This window comes from Lutra lutra, chromosome 13 (assembly GCF_902655055.1).
Source record: "Lutra lutra chromosome 13, mLutLut1.2, whole genome shotgun sequence".
Taxonomy (NCBI): Eukaryota; Metazoa; Chordata; class Mammalia; order Carnivora; family Mustelidae; genus Lutra; species Lutra lutra.
The window spans coordinates 91,543,953-91,565,570 of NC_062290.1; the positions used below are offsets into that span (position 1 = coordinate 91,543,953).

General features: G+C 60.2%; 1 protein-coding gene across 6 annotated transcripts in view; it reads left to right on the forward strand.

Annotated features, from left to right (window-relative positions):
* The window catches only part of NTNG2 (netrin G2), a 66,730-nt gene extending 48,055 nt beyond the window's left edge, over positions 1-18,675 (forward strand). For 3 of the 6 annotated variants that reach the window (XM_047700418.1, XM_047700420.1, XM_047700419.1), the window contains 8 exons: positions 4,825-4,997; positions 7,878-7,904; positions 8,669-8,806; positions 12,208-12,282; positions 13,759-13,854; positions 15,357-15,524; positions 16,954-17,088; positions 17,712-18,675. In XM_047700418.1, the coding sequence (XP_047556374.1) occupies positions 4,825-4,997; positions 7,878-7,904; positions 8,669-8,806; positions 12,208-12,282; positions 13,759-13,854; positions 15,357-15,524; positions 16,954-17,088; positions 17,712-17,947 (1,048 nt within the window). In that variant the 3' untranslated portion in view covers positions 17,948-18,675. The remainder of the gene's footprint in view (positions 1-4,824; positions 4,998-7,877; positions 7,905-8,668; positions 8,807-12,207; positions 12,283-13,758; positions 13,855-15,356; positions 15,525-16,953; positions 17,089-17,711) is intronic. The other 3 variants (XM_047700421.1, XM_047700422.1, XM_047700423.1) reach the window with 3 other exon arrangements.
* The last annotated feature ends 2,943 nt before the right edge of the window (positions 18,676-21,618 follow it).

Consider the following 21,618-nt stretch of genomic DNA (forward strand, 5'->3'; position numbering starts at 1 on the left):
TTAGGAGCACACCCCGCCCACCTTTCTCGTGCGGGCGTGCCCTGGTGTCTGTGGGGTGTACACCTGTGGGTGGGATCGCTGGGTGGTGCGTTGTCCTTGCCCACACTTGTCACTGTCTGTGTTTTTGATAATCAACATAAGATACGCGTGGGAGGTTAACGCGCGGTGATTTTGATTTGCTTTTGGCTGACATCTTGTCATGATCTTGTTGGCCCTGCTTGTGTCTTGGGGAAAGGTCTACGCGGATCCTTTCACCACTTTAAAAATTGGGTCATGTTTTTATTACGGAGGTGCAGGAATTCATCCTGTAGCGTAGACACAAGTCGCAGCAGTTTTCTCCCGTTCTATGAAGTGTCTTTTCACTTTCTTGATGACGGCCTCTGACACGCGCCAAGTTTTCAATTTATATAAAATCCAATGTATACATCTTTTTCTGCTGTTGTCTGTGCTTTGGGTGTCTTGGCGAAGAAACCACCGCTTTACCCAGAGTCAGAGATTTGCCCGTATGTTTCTGTTTTTCTTGTTTTAACTCTTACGTATACGTCTTCGATCCATTTTGAGTTAATTTCTGTTTGTGGTGTGACCTCACTCTCGTGCATGTGGATGTCCCGGATTATTAATTTCCTTGCTTCATAGCTGCTTTAAGTGAATATGCCTTACTGTCTCACCTGGGTGATGATATGTTTAAGATCCCAGGTCTGATGCGTTTGTCACTTAAAAAAAAATACTGTGTGTTCAAAATAAATACGAACCCCGAAACTGCTTTATAGTTCACGTGTGCCTCTCCCATGGTCACGTTGTGTGCTCCACTGGGGGAGACCGCGCTGACGCTGATGCTTACTGGGGTGAGGAACAGTGTAACAGGGGCCGACAGAGCTGGGACAGTGAGAAGTCCCCTGCACAAGTGACATCTGGTCTCAAACCTGGCACTTGCCCCAGTGGTTAGCTTTAGGAGAAGGGGGCAGGGCTCGGCAGGATTCCAGGTGGAGGGAACAGCATCTGCGGAGGTCCAGAGGAAAGTAAGCTCAGAACCCAGGCTGGATGGAGATGGCGAGGGAGAGACAGAGACCCAGAGAGACAGGGAGAGAGCCAGAAAGGCCAAGCCCTGAACAAGGGTGTGCCCCTGTATAAACACAGAGACAGCGTCTCCCAGTCCTTCCTGCAAAGTCAGGAAGTCTAAGAAGCAGCTCCATTGACGGGGTTCCGTGTCTGTGCCAGCCCTGGTGAGGCTTTCCCCCACTATGTGGGCTTCTCCTGGCAGCCATGCCCAACGGGGAACTTCTCTCCTTGGGGGAGGAGGCACCGAGCTCATTCCAGGCTCAGCCAGGAAGGGTAGAGAAGCCAAGACACCCTCTGGGAGAGGAGGCCTGTGGGAGGGCCTGGCCAGCACGGAACTGGGGCAGAGCCCGGGTCAGGATTTGGGTCTTGAGGAACTAGCTGCGTGGCCTCGGCTTCTCCCCAGCCTGGGCCCCACGGGCCTGTCCAACTCTGACACCCTGGACTCCCCGCCACCATCACTACAATCTGCTTCTCTGATTCAGCCAGTCTTTATGCATTTTTAACAAGCCAAGGTCAGTGTTATCACCCAAAGTTGAGATGGCAATCTTTTCTTCATGTAGCTGATATCTAAAAATGTCCCATCCTTGGGCCAGAGGCATGGAGTATGTTCCTGGTTCCACACAGCTGGGGTGTTCCTCTCCAGCTAGCTCAGTGGGATGTTAAATAGGAATTCAGAAGGGGAAAAAAAAAATCTGAGGTCAAATTCGTTTTGCAAACAAACTTCTATTAGACAAAGTCAGACAGGTTTCTTCCCTGCAGGACTTGTCAGAGCCTGTGATCTGCTAATGGGCAGTGTGGGTGTGGGGGTCGGGGAGGGGGGCGTGAGGGCATTAGGGAAGCATCGTATATGCTGACCAGTAAGGTTAAGCACTGGACCTCTGTTTGCCAAGGACTAGCTCTGGGGTCTGGCTGCCCAGGGAAGAAGCGTCACCAGCGCCAACAGGTGCTGGCCCATCCTCCAGTGCCTTTCCAAGAGCCGGGCACACAGAAGGCCCCCTGTGCCTTTGCGGCCGCAGATTGAAACTCTGAAAGAGTGAACGGGCTTCTTCATGCCCCGTGGAGCCCAGGTCTGAGCTGCAGTAAGTTCTCGAGAGGGTCAGGCCTGACCGCCTGGTAGAAAATAACATTTGCCATCTGCTTATAAACCTAATACTTGCTCATGATAGAGCCTGTAGGACATGTGCAACAACAAAGAAAGACAGAAAAGCCACGAGTCAGCCCATCCCCTCCCAACCTGGGACAAACACGCTGAAACCCAGATACATTTTTTTCTTGGTGATTTGGGGGTGGATATATGTATTTTAAATGTAACAGGAAGATATACATGTTAGTTGCCTGGGGTCACTATGACTGGATACCACAGACTGGCCTGACTGGGGGGCCTCCATGCCTCCATCCGAGCCCAGGCCTGGGTTCTCCGCTGCCGGTCGATGCCCAGCTTTCTCCCTGACCTCCCCAGCCGGGCTCTGGTGCCCCAGGTAAACAACGGAAACAGTGGGTCAGGGCAGACCTCCTCCAACCTCCCAGCGACCTCTGTGTCCTGGGCTGGCCTCCTCCCACCGCTGGGCTCCCCTCAGACCTCAGGGGTAGAACTCTTCTCAGCCCTAGTAGGGGCTGTCCTCTGGTTCTTGCCTCTTTCCAGAAAGTTCTCTCCTCCTTGTCTGGCAAACTCTTGATCCTCCTTCAGGCCTTAATTTTAAACTTTTCTTCCTGGAATCCTATGCTGCTCCCTCAAGACTAAGTTAGGACCCCCCCCCCCCCTCCGCCTTAGACCCTCTCCTCTGTATGGTGCTTAGGCACATGTAACGATTGCTATGAACTAAAGATTGGCACGATGACTATGGTCAAATTAATAGACTTCATGTTGGGGAGAGGGTCCCTGATACCCGGTCTCCATGAACATGGCCCCCCATCATTGCTGCTGCGCTAGTGGGATCATTTGCTACAGGCGATGAGCACTGCTGTGTTACTGTGAGCCAGAGCCCATAGGTGCGTCGGGGTCCCTCTCAGGGTTGTCAGCTCTAGGGGTTTGGACCAATGCACAGAGTCCTGTTGCCACTGTGATCTTGTCACACAGAATGGCTTCACTGCCCTAAAATGCCCCCCGTGCTTCTCGGGTTAACCCAATCACTGGTTTCGGTCATTCCCCTATTAGACAGACTGTATACTCTGCGGGAGCAGGGACCCACCCCCCATCCCTGCTCTGTTGACCATTCCACGATCTGTTCCCCGGCCCAGAGCCTGGCACATAGTTGGTACCCAAGCTCTATAGTTTTTGCATATTTTAACAAAAACAGGATTCTACTAAACGACGTTATTCTCCAAGTTGCTTTTTACAAACATGGACAATACACCTTGGAAATCTTCCCGTCTCAGAACCTAGAGCCCTCTGGCTCTCTTTTTACTCTGGAGGATTTCCACCACGGATGCCAGCAGAGGACCGCCATATACCTGTCCCCTCGACCTGGGGAGCTACCAGCCCGTGGTCTATCGGGTTTCGTCCCCATCTCTGGCCACCTTCTTCCTTTCCATGTCACTCTGAAGCAAATCCCAGAGCCCGGTTCACTTCATCTGTAAGTACTTCAGTGTCTATCTTGAAAGGAGAAGGACTTTAAAAAATGTGACCACAGCAGCATCCCTGCTTCTAACCAACGCTAACTTAAGGTCATCAAATACAGTCAGTCTCCTTATTTCCGACTGTTTCGTGACTATTTGTTTATTTGAGTTTAAGGCTGTTTGAATCAGGATCCAGATGGCTGATGCCTCCGAGGCTTCTCTTGGTGTGCCCCCCCCATCCGTCTTTGCCCCCCACCCTTCATCAGGTAGAAATGCTGGCTGGTCACTCCCGGGGTCCCCTCTGTCTGGGCCGACTGCGTCCCGCTGCTGTTGTGTGTGTGTGTGTCTGGCTTCCATATTCCCTGGGATTTTGTAGACGGATGCGGAGGCCCCGTCAGATTCCATTCAGTGGACTTGGGTGAGACCACGTCGGGTGCCGTGTGTCCTTCCGTCTGTCGGCTGTCGGGTGCCGTGTGTCCTTCCGTCCGTCAGCTGTCTCTGCGCTCGCAGCCTGGAGCCGTTGGCCGAGGCAGGGCTGCTGCAAGGCGACCTCCCACTCCTGACTGCCCTCTTGGGTTATTAGCGGGGACGTTTCTATAAAAAGAAACATCCCCCCATCCACAGTTCGTTACGCGGGGGTACAGTTTACACAGGACACACAGGACACGCTGGATTCTCCCCCTTTATTTACTGGATTTCAGAATAATGAGTTGCCTATAAATATTTGAATGAATGAATGAATAATACATGTGTGGACGAACCGACCGGGGTTTGGGAGTAGTAGGGGTTCTCTCCATCTGCCTTCAAGGGTGTGGGTGTGGGGCGAGGCTGAGCGCAGAGGGGCGGCCCGGGCGGGCGGGTCTGTGGGGGGCTGGTAAGCAGCTTGTGCTGCCTGTCATCCTGCCTCGGCCAAGAGCAAAGGTGATTAGGACACAGCGTCTGGGTCAAGGTCCCCTCGCCACCCGCCCTGGGACTGCGGAGAGCGCCGCAGGCACCGCCCAACCGGGGAGTGGACCGGTGGCTGGGGCTCCGGGCGCAGCTTTAGCCTGGGAAAGGGTGGATCGGGTGCTTTCTGAAGAGCGGGGCGATCGGGGAGTTTTGTCCCGAAGGAGAGTCCCAGCAGGTTGGACGGGAGGCCGCCATGGTCACCCTCCCGCACCCACCTGCCCACGAGTCACTGACCTCTCTGGCCCTCTGTGTCCCCCGCAGGTGCAAGTGCAACCTGCACGCTAACCTGTGCTCCGTGCGGGAGGGCAGCCTGCAGTGCGAGTGTGAGCATAACACCACCGGCCCCGACTGCGGCAAGTGCAAGAGGAACTTCCGCACCCGGTCCTGGCGCGCCGGCTCCTACCTGCCGCTGCCCCACGGCTCTCCCAACGCGTGTATGTACCCCCTGCCCGGCCCCAGCCCGGGGGGACTGCGGTCTCCCCCGCTCTCCACCCCAGGAGCTGTGAGTCACAGACACACGCACACACGCGCACGTGCGGATGCCTGCGAGCATACGAGCACACACCTGCACAGACGGGCGTGCCAACGTGTGCACAGCTACAAGCGTGCACACTCACCCTGCCCCCCGCCCCCCTGTTACGAGGTGCCCCTGCCCCCTGCAACACCTAAGCCGCCCTTCCCACGCCAGGCGCCAGGGGAAACCCAAGATGAGCGGCTCAGCGTCTTTCCTGCTGTCCTTCCTCTGCCTGGCCCTGCAGGCTGGAGAGACGGCACCGTGGGGTATTGGCAGGGGGTGGGGGGACCCTTGCCTCCAGGCTATGGTTGGCCTGCAGCACCGTAACCAGCTTACGGGGCATTTACAGTCTGCCACTCAGGCGCCACGTGCTACACGGTCACCACAACCTTGACCCTCAGAGTCACCCCAGGAAGTGGGTCTCTTTTATTCCATTTTAAGGAGGGGTCCTTGGAGGCCCTGGCCCGAGGTCCCTGCAGGCCTCCTTTCTCTGCATCATCTCCTCTGTGCCAGGGCTAGGGTGCACCCACACCTGCCTGCATCGGGAACAGCCTGGGGGGGCCACTCATCAGGGCCCCCCCCCCAGAGTCCATGGATGTTTTCATGAAATCACAAATCCCAGGGCGCCCCCAAGCTGCTGTGGGGAGGGGCTGGGGCTCAGCCCCAGGGTGGACTCTCCCTGGCCAGCCTCCAGCGACTTCGCTGAGGTCCGACACTTGTCCAGCTTTCTGACAGAGGCTGCACCAGGCACCCAATACAGAGCTTCTCCCGTAGCCCTCACAGCTGCCCCACGGGCGGAATGTGTACCCCCCACTCCCCAGATGGGCACACTGAGGCCCAGCAGCCCTGGTCCAGCAGCGAGCAACTGGTTTGGGCCCAGTTCCAAAGCCAGAGCAGGGCGGCGGTCCCCAGCCCCCGGACCACCCCCCTCCTGGGCACCCTCGCGGGAGCCCCTCCACTGGCACCCTCCCTCCACCAATGTGAAAGATTTATGTGACTTTAGGCTGATCAAAGCTGAAAACCTCACAGCGAGGCCGTGACAGGCGTGTCGTGGCTGTGCCGGGCGACAGGCCTTTGAAGGGGTGACTTGCCAAGCGCTCACGGCACTCTGGGCCTTCAAAGGCACCCAGAGCTCTGGGCGCTGACAGCCGCCCCGCCCGGCTCCCTCCTCACCAGGTGCCGACCCATCTCTTTGTTGGAGCCATTGCCTGAGCCCTTTCTTTAGTGGCTGTCACCTCCCTCCCTGGCAGTCTGCCTCCCTTCATCTGTCCTACTGGCCTCCTCCTCCCCGTTCTCTGCCCTACCTCCTGGAAGGATCTGCCCTCTCCTGATGCTGGCAGGTGCACAGACCTGCTCGGACTGAGGTGGCCAGCCCACCGGGGACAGACATGCGCCCACACATGCAGACCAGGCTTTGCCTCTGGACCCTCGTCCCTCTGCCCTGAAGGGGCAGGCAAAAGCCCTTCATCTGGGAGAGCTCCTGGAGCTGGCCCTGCTTCTCCAGAGTACCCACCCCTGCCCTGGGAAAGAGGGGTTTCTCCTGGAATCCCCAGGAGTAGAGATGAGGCCCGAAGTGCTGCGTGTCCTCAGCCTGTCGCTTCCTCACCTGGGACCCCCAGCTTCTCTAGGACAGCAGGAGAAAACTCTAAGACACAGACTGAAACAAGTCCCAGCTTAATTTTGCTCCCACCGTGTCCCCATCTCAGGCAATGGCACCAACACCCAGGGGGCCAAGCTGCAAGTGTGGGGGTCCCCAGACGCTAGCCCTTCCTCTCCACTGCCCCCGCTTGGTCTCCATATCCCCTCCAGTCAGGGCCCTGCTAGTCCATCCTCCTCGCCGCAGGCAAAGGGCTTTCCCGACCAGGGTGCCCTTGCCCAGGGCCCTCAGAATCCTGTCCTAACCCAGTCCAGCCTCTCATCCTCCCAGGCCGCCCTGGTGTCCCCTGGGCTTACTCTGGGGAGGTCTGTGCCTCACGTAGCCTGCTGTCCATACACCCCCCCAAGGGCCTCCCAGGGCACCGAGGGGCGTCCTCGCCCTCCGTAATTCTTCAGGGACGCCCAGCCAGAGAAGCCTGGCACCAGCTCCTTCCTTCTGGGACTGAGGATTCTTACCCCCGTCTCCTTTCCTCGGGCATCCTTCAGCCCCCAGGGCATGGACACAGGCCACTCCCAGCTGTGTGGCCTTGGGCAGGTCACTTTACCTGGAGCCCGGTGTCCCAGATCTGTAGAGTGAGGACACTGATGAGCCCCCGTGGGGTTCTGCAAGGACCAGGCTGGCTGCGCGGGGCCACGCTCAGCACGTGTCAGCCACACGTGGCAGCTGCCACGATTCTCGTTTCCGTGAGTCCTCGGCCATCTCCGCTTCCTGCAGACGGATGCACACGCTGTGGTTTCTGCCTGGAGGTCAATTCCACCAGTGCCTCCAGGAAACCCGCCTGCCCTGGCCACGGTGCCCTCCGGTCCTCCGGCACCCTGGTGCTCCCCAAAGAAAGGCACCCCTCCTCCTTGTCCTGCACAGGAGGGCCTGAGAGTCTAACCTCAAAGACGAGTGCACGTGATGCCCCCAGTGGAGTGTCTGACACTTACCAGCAGGTCCCCTGGAGGTCGGTCCCAACTCTGAGACTCAGCTTCTCCATCTGCAAAATGGGCAAAGGTGGCCCCTTCCTCTCAGGGCAGCTGTGAGGATGAAACTGGGTAGACGGGGTCAGTCCTGCATGCGGCTCCAGGTCTCCCTCCCCCAGCCCTGTCACGGCCCCCCAACTTCGCCGGGAGGCCCTGTGACCCTCCTTCTCTCCCCCAGGTGCTGCTGCAGGCTCTGCTGTTGGCAGTAAGTACACGCTGGTCCTCCACCCTGGGGAAGGCCAGTGGCGCCCCCAGTGCATGACTCCAACCACACCCCTTCACTTCGTCACCTCTCCCGCTCCCTCCTGTCCCCCTGTGGCCCTCAGCCAGCGCCCCCACATTTCTCCCCTCGAGCTTCCTGGTCAGTGCTGCTTTGGAAAGGGCCTTGCAAGCCCAGGGTGAACTCCCCATGCCTCCCTCTCCTCCAGGACAAGAATGGGGGTCCCTTCTCCCTGGCCAGGGGCAGAAGTGCCCCCTCCCGCAGCCCGACTGTGGGGCGCGCCTGGCTCAGGTAGTCTGCACCTGTGTGCCTGGGAGGCTGGGGCAGGTACGCCAGGGTCCTGTTGCCTGCAGGCCCTCGCGGAGGGGTCAGACTGTGGGAGGGAGGTTGGGCGTGGGCACCCACGGGCTGACACGGCATCAGCAGGCTGCGGGCTCTAAGCGCGGTGGTTCCCGGACCGCCCCCCACCCCCCCCCGCCCCGTGGGTTCTGCCACCAGCTTTGAGAGTCAGCGGGAGAGGACTCGCCAGGGTCAAAGGGCCCGCCGGTGGCCCATGTCACGCTTCAGACATGCTCGAGGGGGGCTGCAGCCCACCGTGGCCTGCTCCCTGCTGGGACACTGGGGGCAGAGACGGTGCCAGAGGAAGCTGGACCCTGGAGGATGCTGGTCCACTCAGCGAGGCCAGAAGTGGCCTTTCTACAGCACCCCATACCTGCCAACTCCCTCTTGCCTTTCTCGTCTCTTGCCAGGCATCGGTAGGCCCTGGAAAGACCCTGTCCCCAGAGCCCCTGTGGCCACTGTGGCCCTGAGAGGGGACCCCAGCACTCCCGCCCCCTCTACTTCCACCGGGCGGGCCCCAATGGCCCCCAGCACCCCACAGCCCACAGGTGGGTGCTCAGGGACAGCCCGGCTGCCCTGCTCTTCCCCACATCCCACCATGTCCCCACCCCCATGTGTGATGTGTGCTGCTGTCGGGTGTCTGCCATGGGGCTTGGCTCTTAGAGCACATTAGACCCTAGAGCCTGAGAGTGTGGGGCTGACGGAGGGCCTCCAGGACGTCTGGGTCCCCCATGACTGGGCCCGAGCGAGGGGATCTGTGGCTCCCTTCAAGCCCCTCGATGCTTCTTCCTCCTGCCTCCCATAGCACTGGTCAGGCAGGTCCCGAGACCAGCATGGCCAAGAGGACAGGGTGACCAAGGAAGGGGAGGTGCCCGGTGGCACTAAGGAGTTCTCCCAGGAGATTTTTTGTCTCAGTGCTCCGTGGAGTTTGCCTCCCCCCCCCCCAGGCCCCGCTCTGTCCCCACCATCGCAGCACCAGATCCCCTGGGAGTGGACAATACAGAGTTAGCCAAGAAGGCGAGAGACTCTGATCAGCAATGCAGAAGGGCACCTCTGGGCCGGGGGTTTAGGAATGGGCCTGCCGAGCATTTCCGGGCTGAGTGTGGGGGACAGGGCCAGCATCCTAATCCGCCCCTCCTCAGCCACAGCAGGCATTCTTAGGGGTCTGCAGCCACAGACCGGCTTGGAAACGCCTGCTCTCTGGTCCTAAGTCCCTTCCAAAGTTGGATGGGTACATACTCGAGGCCTGGGGTGCTGGGTGGCCCCCTGGGCTCACCTGTCTCCACCCACTGCAAATGCTGGGAGTCTGAAAGGACTAATCCTTCCCAGAGGGTGCCAGGAGGATGGGTCCAAGGGAATTCTTCCTGGTCCCAGCTGGGAAGGGGCGTCCCAGCAAAGGGGAGACGGCAGGGGCGCCTCACTCCTTGGGCAGAGCTGTGACCCTTCCTCTCTCTGCACACGGACCAGGGGAGGGGAAGACTACATCTCGGATGGGCAGAGACCCCTCCTTCAGCTGGGGAAGAGATCCACACTCAGCCTCGCCCCCTGCCCCCCGCCCCGGCCCCCGCCCCCGCCCCCGGCCTGGAGTGGGGCTCAGCCCTCTCCAAACCTGGCTGAATGCCCTGGAAAAGTCCTCGTTCCGGAGCCATCTTGCTTAACTCCTCCAGGGAACCCGGAGGGTGACCCGCCCCAGCTCTTTTTATTTCTGTCCTCCTCTCTTCTCCACGGGAGGCGTTTGCAGGAGACTCAGGGATGTCAGGGGAGCCTCCTGCCCAGGGATCCTCTTTGGGGTGAAGAATGGGTCCACGCTGGCAATTCCAGGACAGAAGCTGGCCGGCCGCCTGATCATTTGTGCTGAGCCTGTGACTAGCCGACGGGGGCCACACTCGCCGGGGTGGGTGCCGTGTCTGCGTGCGAACAGCAGCCTGTCGGGGTGGGAGACGAGCTGCTGTGTCACGGGCACACACATACACACAGGAACCCTGAATCCATTTTCTGAGCTGCTTCTGATCTGGGGCAAGCGGCGTAGGGCAAGAAAACTGCACCACTGGGAGGTGCGGAGAGAGTCCAAGGTCAGGGCAGTGAGCCGAGGCAAGGAGGGCTTGAACTGTGAGGGTCTCCAGGACCCAAGTGGCAAGAAAGGGGCTCCTCAAGCCCTCAGTGGGTCGTGGTCGGCTTTGCCAGCTGAGCCCAGCCCAGTGCCAGGCGGCAGAGCTCTCGGGGGGAAGGTGGTTCCAGCACAGCAGACAGACAACGACCCCAGCAGCACACATCTTGGGGGCCGTCGCTCCTCTTAGCAAAGGAAGCCTGTGCCCTGGGCCCCATGTACCCGGACCCCCACTAATAATGACAATCGGCCCCGCCGGCAGACTGTGGACTTCTCCTGACTTCCTGACTCACAGCTCTGACGATGAGGACCCTTAGCTGCGGGCCCCCCAGGTGAGGACGTTGAGGCTCAGGAAAGAAGAGATGGGTTCACGGTAGGTAAATTGCACGTCAGTTAAGCTGTTGAGAAAGGAAGAGGCAGATGCTCAAGGTAACAGGGTTACAGAGGCACCCACGCAGGATCCAGACTCAGGGCTGGCTGACTCCAGAGGCCAGCTTCCAGACCCCACCACAGCGCTGCCACCCCCAGCCTCAGAGGCCGGGAGCTGGTGCCGTCTTTAAGACCTGGCTTGCGCGCAGCTCCCCAGTTCCAAAGGAGCAGACGGGTCGTCCATCTGGCCCGGCACGCGACACGGGCCGTTGTGAGAATGCTCTTCCCGCACACCTGAGCAGGCCCCAGAGAGCCCAGCCGGGGGTCTTTCTGGCCCCCAGGTCCCAGCCCCCAGCGAGGTCCTGATTCTCCCACACGTGCCTCCCAACAGGTGCTTCAGCTCTTTGGCCAGAGTCCAGCTGCGCCTGTGAACCTCTGGCCCAGATGTTTCCCCTCCTGCCAGTGTCAAGCTGTCTGCAGGGCAGGGGCTGCGGGGCAGGAAAACCAGCTCAAGATGCCTAATCCTCGCGCGCAGAGGGTGGTGGGAGAAAGGCTCCAAAGCAAAAGGCCTTCGGGGCGGGTTTTATTGTGGCTCTAATTAAGCCCTTGCCAATTTGGGTCCCGCAGCCTCTTCTGCTCACTGAGCACCGTATTAATGTCAATTTGATGTCCAAAGGCTCCCAGCTCCCAGCTGGAAAGTCTCCCGCACTTTTTAGCTGGTAGATTTCCTTTTCCTCCCCACCAACCGGCATCGTGCGTAATCCCTTTAAGAAGCGGAAAGAATCCAATTTCTCCCCTGTCCCTCTGGGTTTGTCCTTTGAAATTCAGCGCTGAGCGATGCCTTGCCTTGGCCAGCCCAGCCTGCTTCCCCTGAAACGTGTCCCATTAGTCCCAGAGATAGGCTCTGTGGCACTGGGGGTTGCCACGCACTGGGGTCCCTGGTGAGGTGCGCTAACCGTGGGTTAGGGACGCAGGCCAGATGGCGGAGGGGCTCTGGGCCCCGCACTGGTGTCAGACAGAAAGCCTCCAAGGACCCTTCTGGACACGTTTGATGACACATGTCCCCCCTCTGCAGTCATTAGCCAGGGACTTCAGCACAAAGAGGTCTGGGCCCAGACACGGAGCTGGATCCAAGTCTACCCTCGGTGGGACCAGGGACAACATAGGGAGAGTGGAAAAGTCGCGTAAATCAGGTGGCCCACTGAGGAAAGGACAGCCAAAAGCATGCAGATTCTTGGGCGTCCCCCGTCCCCCATCTGGCTTCAAGTCCACGTGTGCCCTCCATAAGCTGCAGTAGTGTAGACGCTGCCTCTCCGGTAGATTTGGACCCAGTTCTAGTTGGCCAGTGTAGACAGAGCCGCTTCTTACAGGGCTGCTGCTGCTAAGGGTGTGTGATGCCTCAGTGTGTCTCCAGGACCCCCCCCCAGCCCCACCCTGTCACATAACTGAGTTTCTTTTCTTCTTTCCCCCAAGAGTGGATCAGGCCATCTGCCGCTGCCCCCCTTGGGGAGAGCTCCCCCTGGCCCCAGACGCCCTCCAGTGCAGAAGGTATGGGGGGAGGGTCTGCACGGGCATTAGACACCCCGAAAGCTCCTTAGACCCCAGGCCCCTCCCTCTTTAGTGGAGGCAGCAGGTGTATGTGGTGGGACTCAGGTGTGCGGGGGCGGGGGGGGGTCCGTGAGAGCTGGGGGTGGGGCTTGGAGCTCTACTTGCCCCCACTCCAACTCTCATCTTAGAGATGCCCAGGGTGATACTGCCAGACCCAACACCTATTCATCCTTCACTCCCCCCAAGGGCTTTGGAGCTGAGTGGAGACTCTGCCCTGATAGCAGGAACCCTGTCCTGCCACTGTCAGTCCCAGGACCCCGGGGGGCAGGGTTGGAGCCCAGAGAGAGTCAGGACTCCTGCAGGAGGCGGGTGGAAGTCAGACCCAGACAGAGGGGCGGGCTATGGGCAGATAAAGAAGATAGCGCATTCCAGGTGCAGGGCCAGCTAGGGCAGAAGCATGGTGGGGGGGTGGCCGTGAGCAGGGCAGGAGGCGCAGTAGAAGCTACTGGTACCTAGTTGGGAGCCTCAGTCTCCTACAGCAGTGGGAGGAGACACGCGCAGGCTCATTGGTGGCCAGAAACGGACACGCGCAGGAAGCACACAGGGGCTTGCCCGACTCTCCAGGAAGGGAGGCTGTTCCCATCCCAGCTCACCTGTTCCCTGGACATTAGTCCTACTGGCTGCTTAGACAACAGCCCAGCCCGTCCGTGAGCAGTGAGCAGGGTTCTCCGCGCCCTCTGCTGGCAGGCAGTTCTGGAGCTGGACCCACACTAGGTGAGGGTCTGCAGGCCCCTGCGGCCCGCATCCTCCCCGGTGATGGAGACCCTGGAGCCATCACTTCCCTCCCCGCACCGCCTAGGGCGCCGCAGGCTCCCAGAGGGACGCTGGGCCCTCTCTGCTGCCTGGACAGCGTCCTGCTGGCTCTCCAAGATGCGGCCAGGTCCTGGTGGGTCCGATTCGGAAGGCAGGCGCCGTCTGGGCTTGCGGCTCGCAGCACCGCTGAGCGGGGAATCTGGATAGGAAAGGACTCGCTTTGGCTGGAAGAGGGGGGATGCGTCAGACGGGGAGTTGCCAAAGCCTTGGACACCAGGGCCACTCTCTGGATTTGATGCTCATGGGAGTTTGGAGAGGAGAGTTTGGGGATCTCAAGCAATGCCTGAGATCATTAAAAAAAAAAATCAGTTTCAGCAAAGCACCTTGCATCCTGTCAGGGGTTGCTGGGGGTTAGAAAAGGAATTGGGGGGAATTAATCCAGCCGAGTGTGTAAGCGATCTCCGAAGGGGCACCGAAGGCAGGGCTTTTTCCACATGCTCCTGGATGTGCTGTGTCCCCTCACATCTGAGCAGGTGACAAGGCTGCCCCGGAGCATCCCCAGGGCACGGTGGAAGCCTTTGCTGGGCCTTCCCAGGGCCCGGACAGCCCGCCCGGGGCAGCTGGACTGTGGCGACGAAGGAGCTTATTTCTCATCTCTCCAAGCTGTGGGCACCTCCGCCGCTGCCCCTGCCCCGGCCTCCAAACCTTTCCAGCTCAAGCCCAAATCAGCTCAAGTGGTGCCCATTGAAGAGTTCCAAGGTAAGAGGAAGGCCCCGGGCCGGACCAGCCCTCCTCCAGCACCTCTATCCTCACCTCCGCTGGAAAATAATGATGCAGGACGGAGGACCCATGCCTGGTTCAGAAAACCCTCCCGGAGTAGCTGGGTCAAGGTGAAGCTGAACCTCTCTTCCCTCAGTCCTCCCTCCCCAAGGGAGCTGGGAGCAGGTATGAGTCAGAAGCACAGTGGGCAGGCACGGGGCAGGCAGAGCAGCAACCAGAAATAGTCTGTCTGGGCTCCCCTGGGAGGTGTGGCCCAGGGGCTTGTCTCGGTGGAAGCAAGAGCTGGGACACAGGGGTCACTGCCACTACTCCTTGAGATACTTGGATGCCTCACCTGGAAGGGACAGGTGAAGGGGGAGGGTCCAGGAAGCCCAAGGTGTGGCGTGCCCGCGGTCTCCTCCCTGGCACAGCTCCGAGGCTCATTTCTTTCCTCTCCCACCACAAAAGGGAGGTTGGGTCCTCTTGAGATACACAGATGGCATTCCAGGAGGGTGGCCAGCGTCCTTCCCATTCAAGGGCAGCCACACTGGCTTTCCTTTTGAAGGGGATGTTGGGCCCCTTAGGAGGGACACCAAGGGAAGGCCGCCTTCGTGGGGGCAGGCAGTGAAACCCCAACACCTTTAGGATGCCTCGCCCTGGCAGTCATAGAACACGCCCGGTCCCGGGAGATAGGGGCTGGGGTGGGGTGATGAGGCTGGAGGGGACAGCAGGACAGCACAGGGATCGCTGTCCTCGGTGTGGAGCCATGTGCACACAGTAAGAGTCACCAGGCCAAGATGATCAGGAGACGAAACAAGATGGACCGGGCACAAACCCCAAGATGGCATTCACTCTCGGGGTGTGCAAGAGGAGGCCCTCTGCTGCCAGTCGCATTTGCAGAACAGCTCAGGCTAATAGTAAAAGGTCCAGCAGGTGGGCGTTTCCCTTCCAACCACCTTCCAAAGCAGCATGTGGAGGAAGCTCCTGGTCCATTCCATCTCGCCCAGCGTCCGTGCATGCGTCTGTCCTTCACCGAGTCACTGGGGGTGCAGTGGTGAGCGCCACGGACCCAGCAACTGCCCTTCCTAAGCTCACGCTGGCCGCATGACCCATCCTCCCTGCATGAATCACTTCCAATCACCCGGCATCTCGCAGGCATCCTTCCAAGAGCACGTCAGCCTGGCACCCCGCCAGGCAGGTGCTGTCCACAGGCCCTCCCTGGGCTCCTGTCCCCAGGGCCAGGTGGGAACTTGTGGCTAGGCCCACACGGGTCTTTCCTCCGGCTCAAAGGTGGCGTGCTTGCCTCCTCCCAGATGGTACAGAAGTGTTGGAGGCCCATGGTACCTTCCCGTGCCAGGTCTGGCCTCCCTGCATGTCCTCGGGCTGGTCTGTCCTAGCCCCATGCCTCAGTTTCCCCCAATACATGGTGCAGGGGGTGGCAGGAAGGCACAGTCTGCCTTGGCTCACTGACCCGTGGTGTTTCTCACGCTCGGCTGGCCCAGACTGTGAGTGCTATGGCCACTCCAACCGCTGCAGCTACATCGACTTCCTCAACGTGGTGACCTGTGTCAGCTGCAAACACAACACGCGAGGCCAGCACTGCCAGCACTGCCGTCTGGGCTACTACCGCAACGGCTCTGCCGAGCTGGACGACGAGAACGTGTGCATCGGTGAGTCGCTGGGGCGGGACGCAGGGGAGAGGCGGGGCGCTGGGCGGGGCGGGCTCCGGAGACCCTGGCATCAACAGGTGCTGGGGAACCCTGGAGGCGCGGGGCGGATTTTCGGGACCCATTTCCTCTGGGCGTCTGGAAGGACAGAAGTTTCTGGAATCTGCTCTATAATAACTTCTCCCTTCAGCCATCCCCACAGACATTGGAAATTGAGAACCACTAATTGGAGTCAAAGACTGGTTCTAGAGTTTGCTTCTGCCTCAGTTTCCCCACTTGTAAAGTGGGGAAGTGGATTAGATCAAAAGTTTTCAACTCCCTTTTGTGGCTGAAGTTTTTCCTCCCAGTGCAGTTCTTCTGATGCTTTATAAGCAGAGGCGCAGCTTGTAGGACCCGGTGGGCACTCGGACCGCTTTCTTCAGACTGTGCTGCAGGACTGGCTTTGGGGTAGAGAAGAAAGCCGCGGGGGGCCCTGGACCAGGGGTGGGGCTGCCCATCCCAAAAGGCCAAACACATGGCCTTGGCCAAAACCCGCCAGCCTGGAAGGGCTGCCCACCACCTCTGCCTCTGTCTCCAATGGAGGCCAATGCTCAGTCCTAGGGCCCCCAGCCCCCTAAGCCCCCTAAGCCCCTCCTCCACCCACCAGGTCAGCGCCGACTTCACAGAGGAGGGGCTGCCCTCAAGGCTGGAGCTGTCAGTCTGAATTATGGCATTGGCCTTCAGATAATTCCATCAACTCTAAAGTGAACCTAACAGAATTGTGCTGCTGATGTCACAGGAGCCAGCTGCAGGGACAGGGTGGGGCCTCTGGGTGGGGGGAGAGGCATTCCCCCCCCCCGCCCGATACCCTCCTTCTTTCCTTGCCTCTCTCTGCCTCCTCTGGGCCAACTTTGGGCTTCAAGGCCTCCCAGAGTGGGGACACTTGCCCCCCCTCCAGAGCAGAGGCCCCAGGAAACTAACTGGGAAGGGGTTAGGGAGAGGCTGGGGGCCTCTGGGGCTGCTCCCCCACCCCACCCCGCCCTGGAGAGGAGATGCAGAGGTGGACTACTGCCCACAACCAGCCTTGCCTCCGATGAGGCTCCCCCACCTGACAAGAATCTTGGAGCCCTTTGGAGGGTCCAAAGATCACCGCTCCCTCCAGTTACACAGACGGAAACTGCGGCCCAGAGAGGGGTTGGGGCTGCTCCAGGCCACACAGCAACAGGGCCAGGGAGAAAGAGTGGGTAATGGTTGCTAGAGAACCAAGACAGTACAGTCTTCCCTAGAGATGTGGACCCTCGGGCAGCCGTGAGCTCATATGGACATGGTGTGGGGTGCACCACCGGGGGATTACGGAGCCGGCTGGAGGGATGGGGGGCCGCACCGGGTGCGGGTCCGTGCGGAGGACGCCCACAGGTCGTCCTGACCGCACGCCGTGCACGTGTCCTTCCAGAGTGTAACTGCAACCAGATCGGCTCCGTGCACGACCGGTGCAACGAGACCGGCTTCTGCGAGTGCCGCGAGGGCGCAGCGGGACCCAAGTGCGACGACTGCCTCCCCACGCACTATTGGCGCCAGGGCTGCTACCGTGAGTGCGCGCCCGGTGGGCGGAGCCTGCTGCTGCGGGGCGGGGCACGGGGCGGGGGCGGGGCTAGTGCCTCCGGAGGCGGGGCTTCGGTTGTGGGTGGAGCGAGGGACGGGGTCCGGGGCCGTGGGCGGGGTCTGATGCGACAGGAATTCTGGCTGGTGCCAGGTGGGAACTATGGGGCGGCGGAGCTGGGGGTTAGCTGAGAAGGGAGATCGGGGCAAAGGTGGAGCTGGCGGTTGGGGTTTGTGACAGGGAGGGAGGAAGGGCGTCTGTCCGAGGAAATGAGGGCCTGGCGGGACCGAAAGGACGAGTGGGCGCTAGCCTCGGGAGAGGGTGGAAGGGCGCAGGGAACAGCAGGTGCAAAGCTCCGGAGGGGGGAGAGCAGGTGCGTCCCAAGGCCCGTGGGCCCAGGAGCAGGGAGACACGGGCAGTGGCGGGAGAAAAGAGGCCAGGTCTCGCCCGGCCACTGTCGCCGTGCACGCAGGGGCGTTTCGCACCAAGTGCGCCCTGAGCCTCCAGCACCCCCCGCCGCCCCGCCGCGCCTCAGTCGCAGAAGCTCCAGCGGGGGGGGAGGGGGGGTGGACGGGGCCCCCGCCCGCGTTAACTGCCCCTCTGCCCCGCAGCCAACGTGTGCGACGACGACCAGCTGCTCTGCCAGAACGGCGGCACGTGCGTGCAGAACCAGCGCTGCGCCTGCCCGAGCGGCTACACCGGCGTGCGCTGCGAGCAGCCCCGCTGCGACCCCGCCGCGGACGACCGCGGCCTGGACTGCGACCGCGCGCCCGGGGCCGCCCCGCGCCCCGCCACCCTGCTCGGCTGCCTGCTGCTGCTGGGGCTGGCCGCCCGCCTGGGCTGCTGAGCCCCGCCCGGACGACCCCGCGCCCGGGGAGCCGGGGGCGGGGGGGTGGGGCTCGGGCCTTCGGGGGCCCCGGCGTCCGAGGCCGGGCGGCGAGAAGGGTGCGGCCCGAGCTGCTCCCAGGTGCTACTCAGCAGAGTCCTCCCGCCCGCCCGCCCGCCCGCGCCGCGCCGCGCCCTGCGGCCCCCGCCCCGCCCCGGCAGTGCCCGCCGCCGCCGCAGGGGGCGCGGTGCGGCGCTGGCCCTGCTGCCTGTGATTTGGGTCTTAGTTTTTCTTTTCTATTACCTGCCGCCCCCCACCTTTTTTTTTTTTTTTTTTTTTTTTTTTTTTGCTGGCGGTGAGACGGGGGTGGGGAGAAACGCTGCTCACCTCGACACCTCCAGGTCCCGCCTCCCAACACACACACACACTCACACACACTCGCGCGCGCGACTGTTGCGGACACCCCCTGCGCCTGTCCCTGGCTTGCCACCGGCCAGCGGACGGGAGGTCCAGTTGCCTACAACTCTTCTTTGTTTTCCTTTGCAACCCACCAGACTCCGTGAGGCCTGGTGACCAAGGAACTCACCGTCTGGGGGAGGGAGTTAGGAAGGAGGGTTGGGAGGGCTGGAAACTTTGTTTCGTAGAGAACTATTTTTGTTTGTATTAACTGTCCCCTGTAAGGAGGACTGAGCCGCTGCCGGTGGTTGATGGTGTGTAATCCGACCGAGTAAAGAGTCTGCTCACTGCTGCCTCCTGGGCCTGTTTTCTTTGTGTTCATCTACACCCGAGCTCACAGAGCACCTTGGAGAAAGGTTTTCACCATGAGGGCCACCACTTCCCCCGGCCTTTCTGTGAGCGAGACCAGGCAGCCCTCCTCCCAGTGGTGTGGCTAAGCCCTTCTTAGGGGGACCCACATGTTAGCAGCTTCCACAGACGGGTGCCTCCCTCCTTTCCCTTGGGAAAAAAATGCAAAGTTTATTGGGACTTTTCCTCAGCTGTCTTTGAATTTAAAGACACATGGGGGACATTGGTGTCATTGTTAAGAGGTCCAAGAGAGGGGACTGGTGATTTATAAATTGGGATGGAGGGGTCTCTCACCTGTGGGACCCCCAGCCTCAGGCCCGGTGTCTGCTGCTGTAGCCTCCTTCCAGCACTTGGGGCTGGAATCCATAGATGGAATCCAGAGCCCACCCCCCTCTCCTTCTCCTTTCCCTCCCAAAGATTGCACAGGGGGTGGCCAAGGAGACCCAGGGGCAGCCTGGGAGTTGTGAGACACTGAAGAAGGGGGTCCATCCGCCGAGACCCTGTACCGCGGGAGTGTCCCCTGCATCTCTCCCGCCCTTGGATGCTCGTACTTTGCCCTGCTGACTCTCCAGAAGGTCCACATTTCTCCCAAAGATTCCCAGCACCATGGGTCAGTTCTGGCTCCTAGCTGCTGCTGCAGCAACCCCCCGCCCCCGCCCAAAGTTGCCTTCTGGAATCTGCAGCCACTCTTTCCAGGCTGGGAAGTTTAGACCTGCCTCCCCCACCCACCTTCAATTCCCCAAAGCAAGGCTAAGACCCAGTTCAACAGAACTTGGCCTTGAGGACAACGAGATTACAAAGCAGCGCGGGAGGGGACGCTACAACTGGGTATGAAACAGGGTTCAAGGCTTGTCAAGGCCAAAGGCCAATGCTGCTGGCTTCTCTCAGCTCCCAACCCCAACATCAGGGGTCAACTCCCAACCGTTAAAAGAAGTACCACTATCAGGCCCCTGTGGCTTCTTCACCTCCTTCCTTACCGTCAGAACCCCAGTGAAAATAAGGCCTTCCAGGGCTCCCTATGTATGGGAGTGGGCTTGTGACACAGTTCTGGCCACTGAAATGTAAGCAGGAAGGATGGATGGGGCTTCTAGAAAGTTCCTTAAAAATCCTTCCCCTCCCTACTCCCCACCAAGCTTTAGTTGGCGGGTTTGGGGCCCTGGCCCTGCTCTTTTGCCTCTCCCCCGGTGCTGAGGCAGCGGAAGTGAGAGGTCCCCCCACTCCCTGAACCCCACCCCATCCCCTGCTGCCCCCGGTCTGGCAACCCCGGCCATGAGGGCATCCTTCTCAGGATGGTGGAGCTGAGGAACCAGCAGAGACAAGCACACCAGGCCTACTTGCCAACCTCTGCACTTCTTCATGTGTGAGAAAAACATAAATCTTGATGTGATTAAAACACTGGAATTAAGGTTTTCTATTTGGCGCAGTTTCCGGTTCTTAACCTTCTGGCTCTCCTCACCAGCATCTGGGCCCCCACCCCCCAGCGCCCAAGTCCACTGAGGATGGAGAGACTGATGCCTTTCCTCTCTCGGCTGCGGCCTGCCCCCCCCCCCCCCCCCCCCCCCCCCCGCCAACACAGCCCATGAGGAGGACAAGGGATTACAGCATTCGCCTGCAGTGTCCAGGCCTTGCCGTCTCAAGCCACCTTCGGCCTTGTGTGGGCCGGCAGAGCAAACCCACTGCTAGACACAGTACCCGGTGGCTACAATTTGGAAACAAGTGTCACCTTCTTCCACCTCCTCACGATGTTAAATACAAAGGTATCACAGTAATATATGCCTAAACACACACACAAACACGCCCCTTAGGTCCGGTTCCCACGTGAGAAGCAGAGCCTGAGACAGGGGTTCGGATATGCATTTGCTGAGGTAGTGAGGGAATTAGGGTGTGGGGCGTGGGGAAGGCCCAGCACCGATGTCCCCCATCAGCCTGGTCCACTGTGGGGACTTTGGAGCATAAATCACATTGTGAAGCAAGGGGCATCTACAGGTCGCACGGCCATTGACCCCATCCTGCCTTGGGGGGCTACAGTCAGTCCAGCAGTACAGAAGGTAGGTGGCCGTGAGCTGTGAATAGGCCAACACAGCAATGTGGGGATGGGGGGTGCTCCCATGAAGGGTCTCTGGGCTGAGTACCAACAACTCTGCACATGTACACACACACTTTCCCCTTTGTGTCGCCCTGGGCGTGTCCCTGGAAGGGTCCTGAGGGGTCTAGGAGGAAAGGGGCCTCTGCGGGCAGCGCTCTGTCCTCCCTGACCTCTCTCGGCCAGACCAGTGCTGTGTTCGCCGCCCCCCCCACCCGGGGCTGGACTGAGTGAGGCCGGGGAGGTGGACGGCATGTACATCAGAGCAGCAGCCCCAGTCCCTGAGGACGCCACTCAGACCCTGACCTTGGCTGGAGGGTGGAGGGAGAGATGCCAGTGGCCATTTGGAAAACTCTGACATTTTCCAGGCAGTGGGGAGAAGGAGAAACAAGGTTAGCCGGATCCAAAGTCATAGCCCAGCCTCTCCTAAACAGTGCGTCCTGTCCCAGCCTCTCCTAAACAGCACGTCCTGTCCCCGAGCTCAGGTTTGGAGCCCTGCCTCTAGGGGTCAAGAGGCCAAGGTCCCCATTCCGCAGCTTGGATAACAGCCGTCCATCATTGGTCATCGCCCGCTACTGCGCACAAGCGAATGCCCTCCTCACGCTAGCACGGGTTTCCCACCCTCGGTGCCTTTGACATGAGGACCGGAAACTTCCAGGAAGGAGGCTGCATCCCCGGCCTTGGGTCACAAGATTCCAGGAGCAGCTCCTTCTCTGGGGTGAAAAGCAAAAGTGCTTCTAGGCATTGCAGATTGGGAGCCAAACAGGCCCAGGTGGAGAACCACGGCCCTAGGCAGAAGGGACTG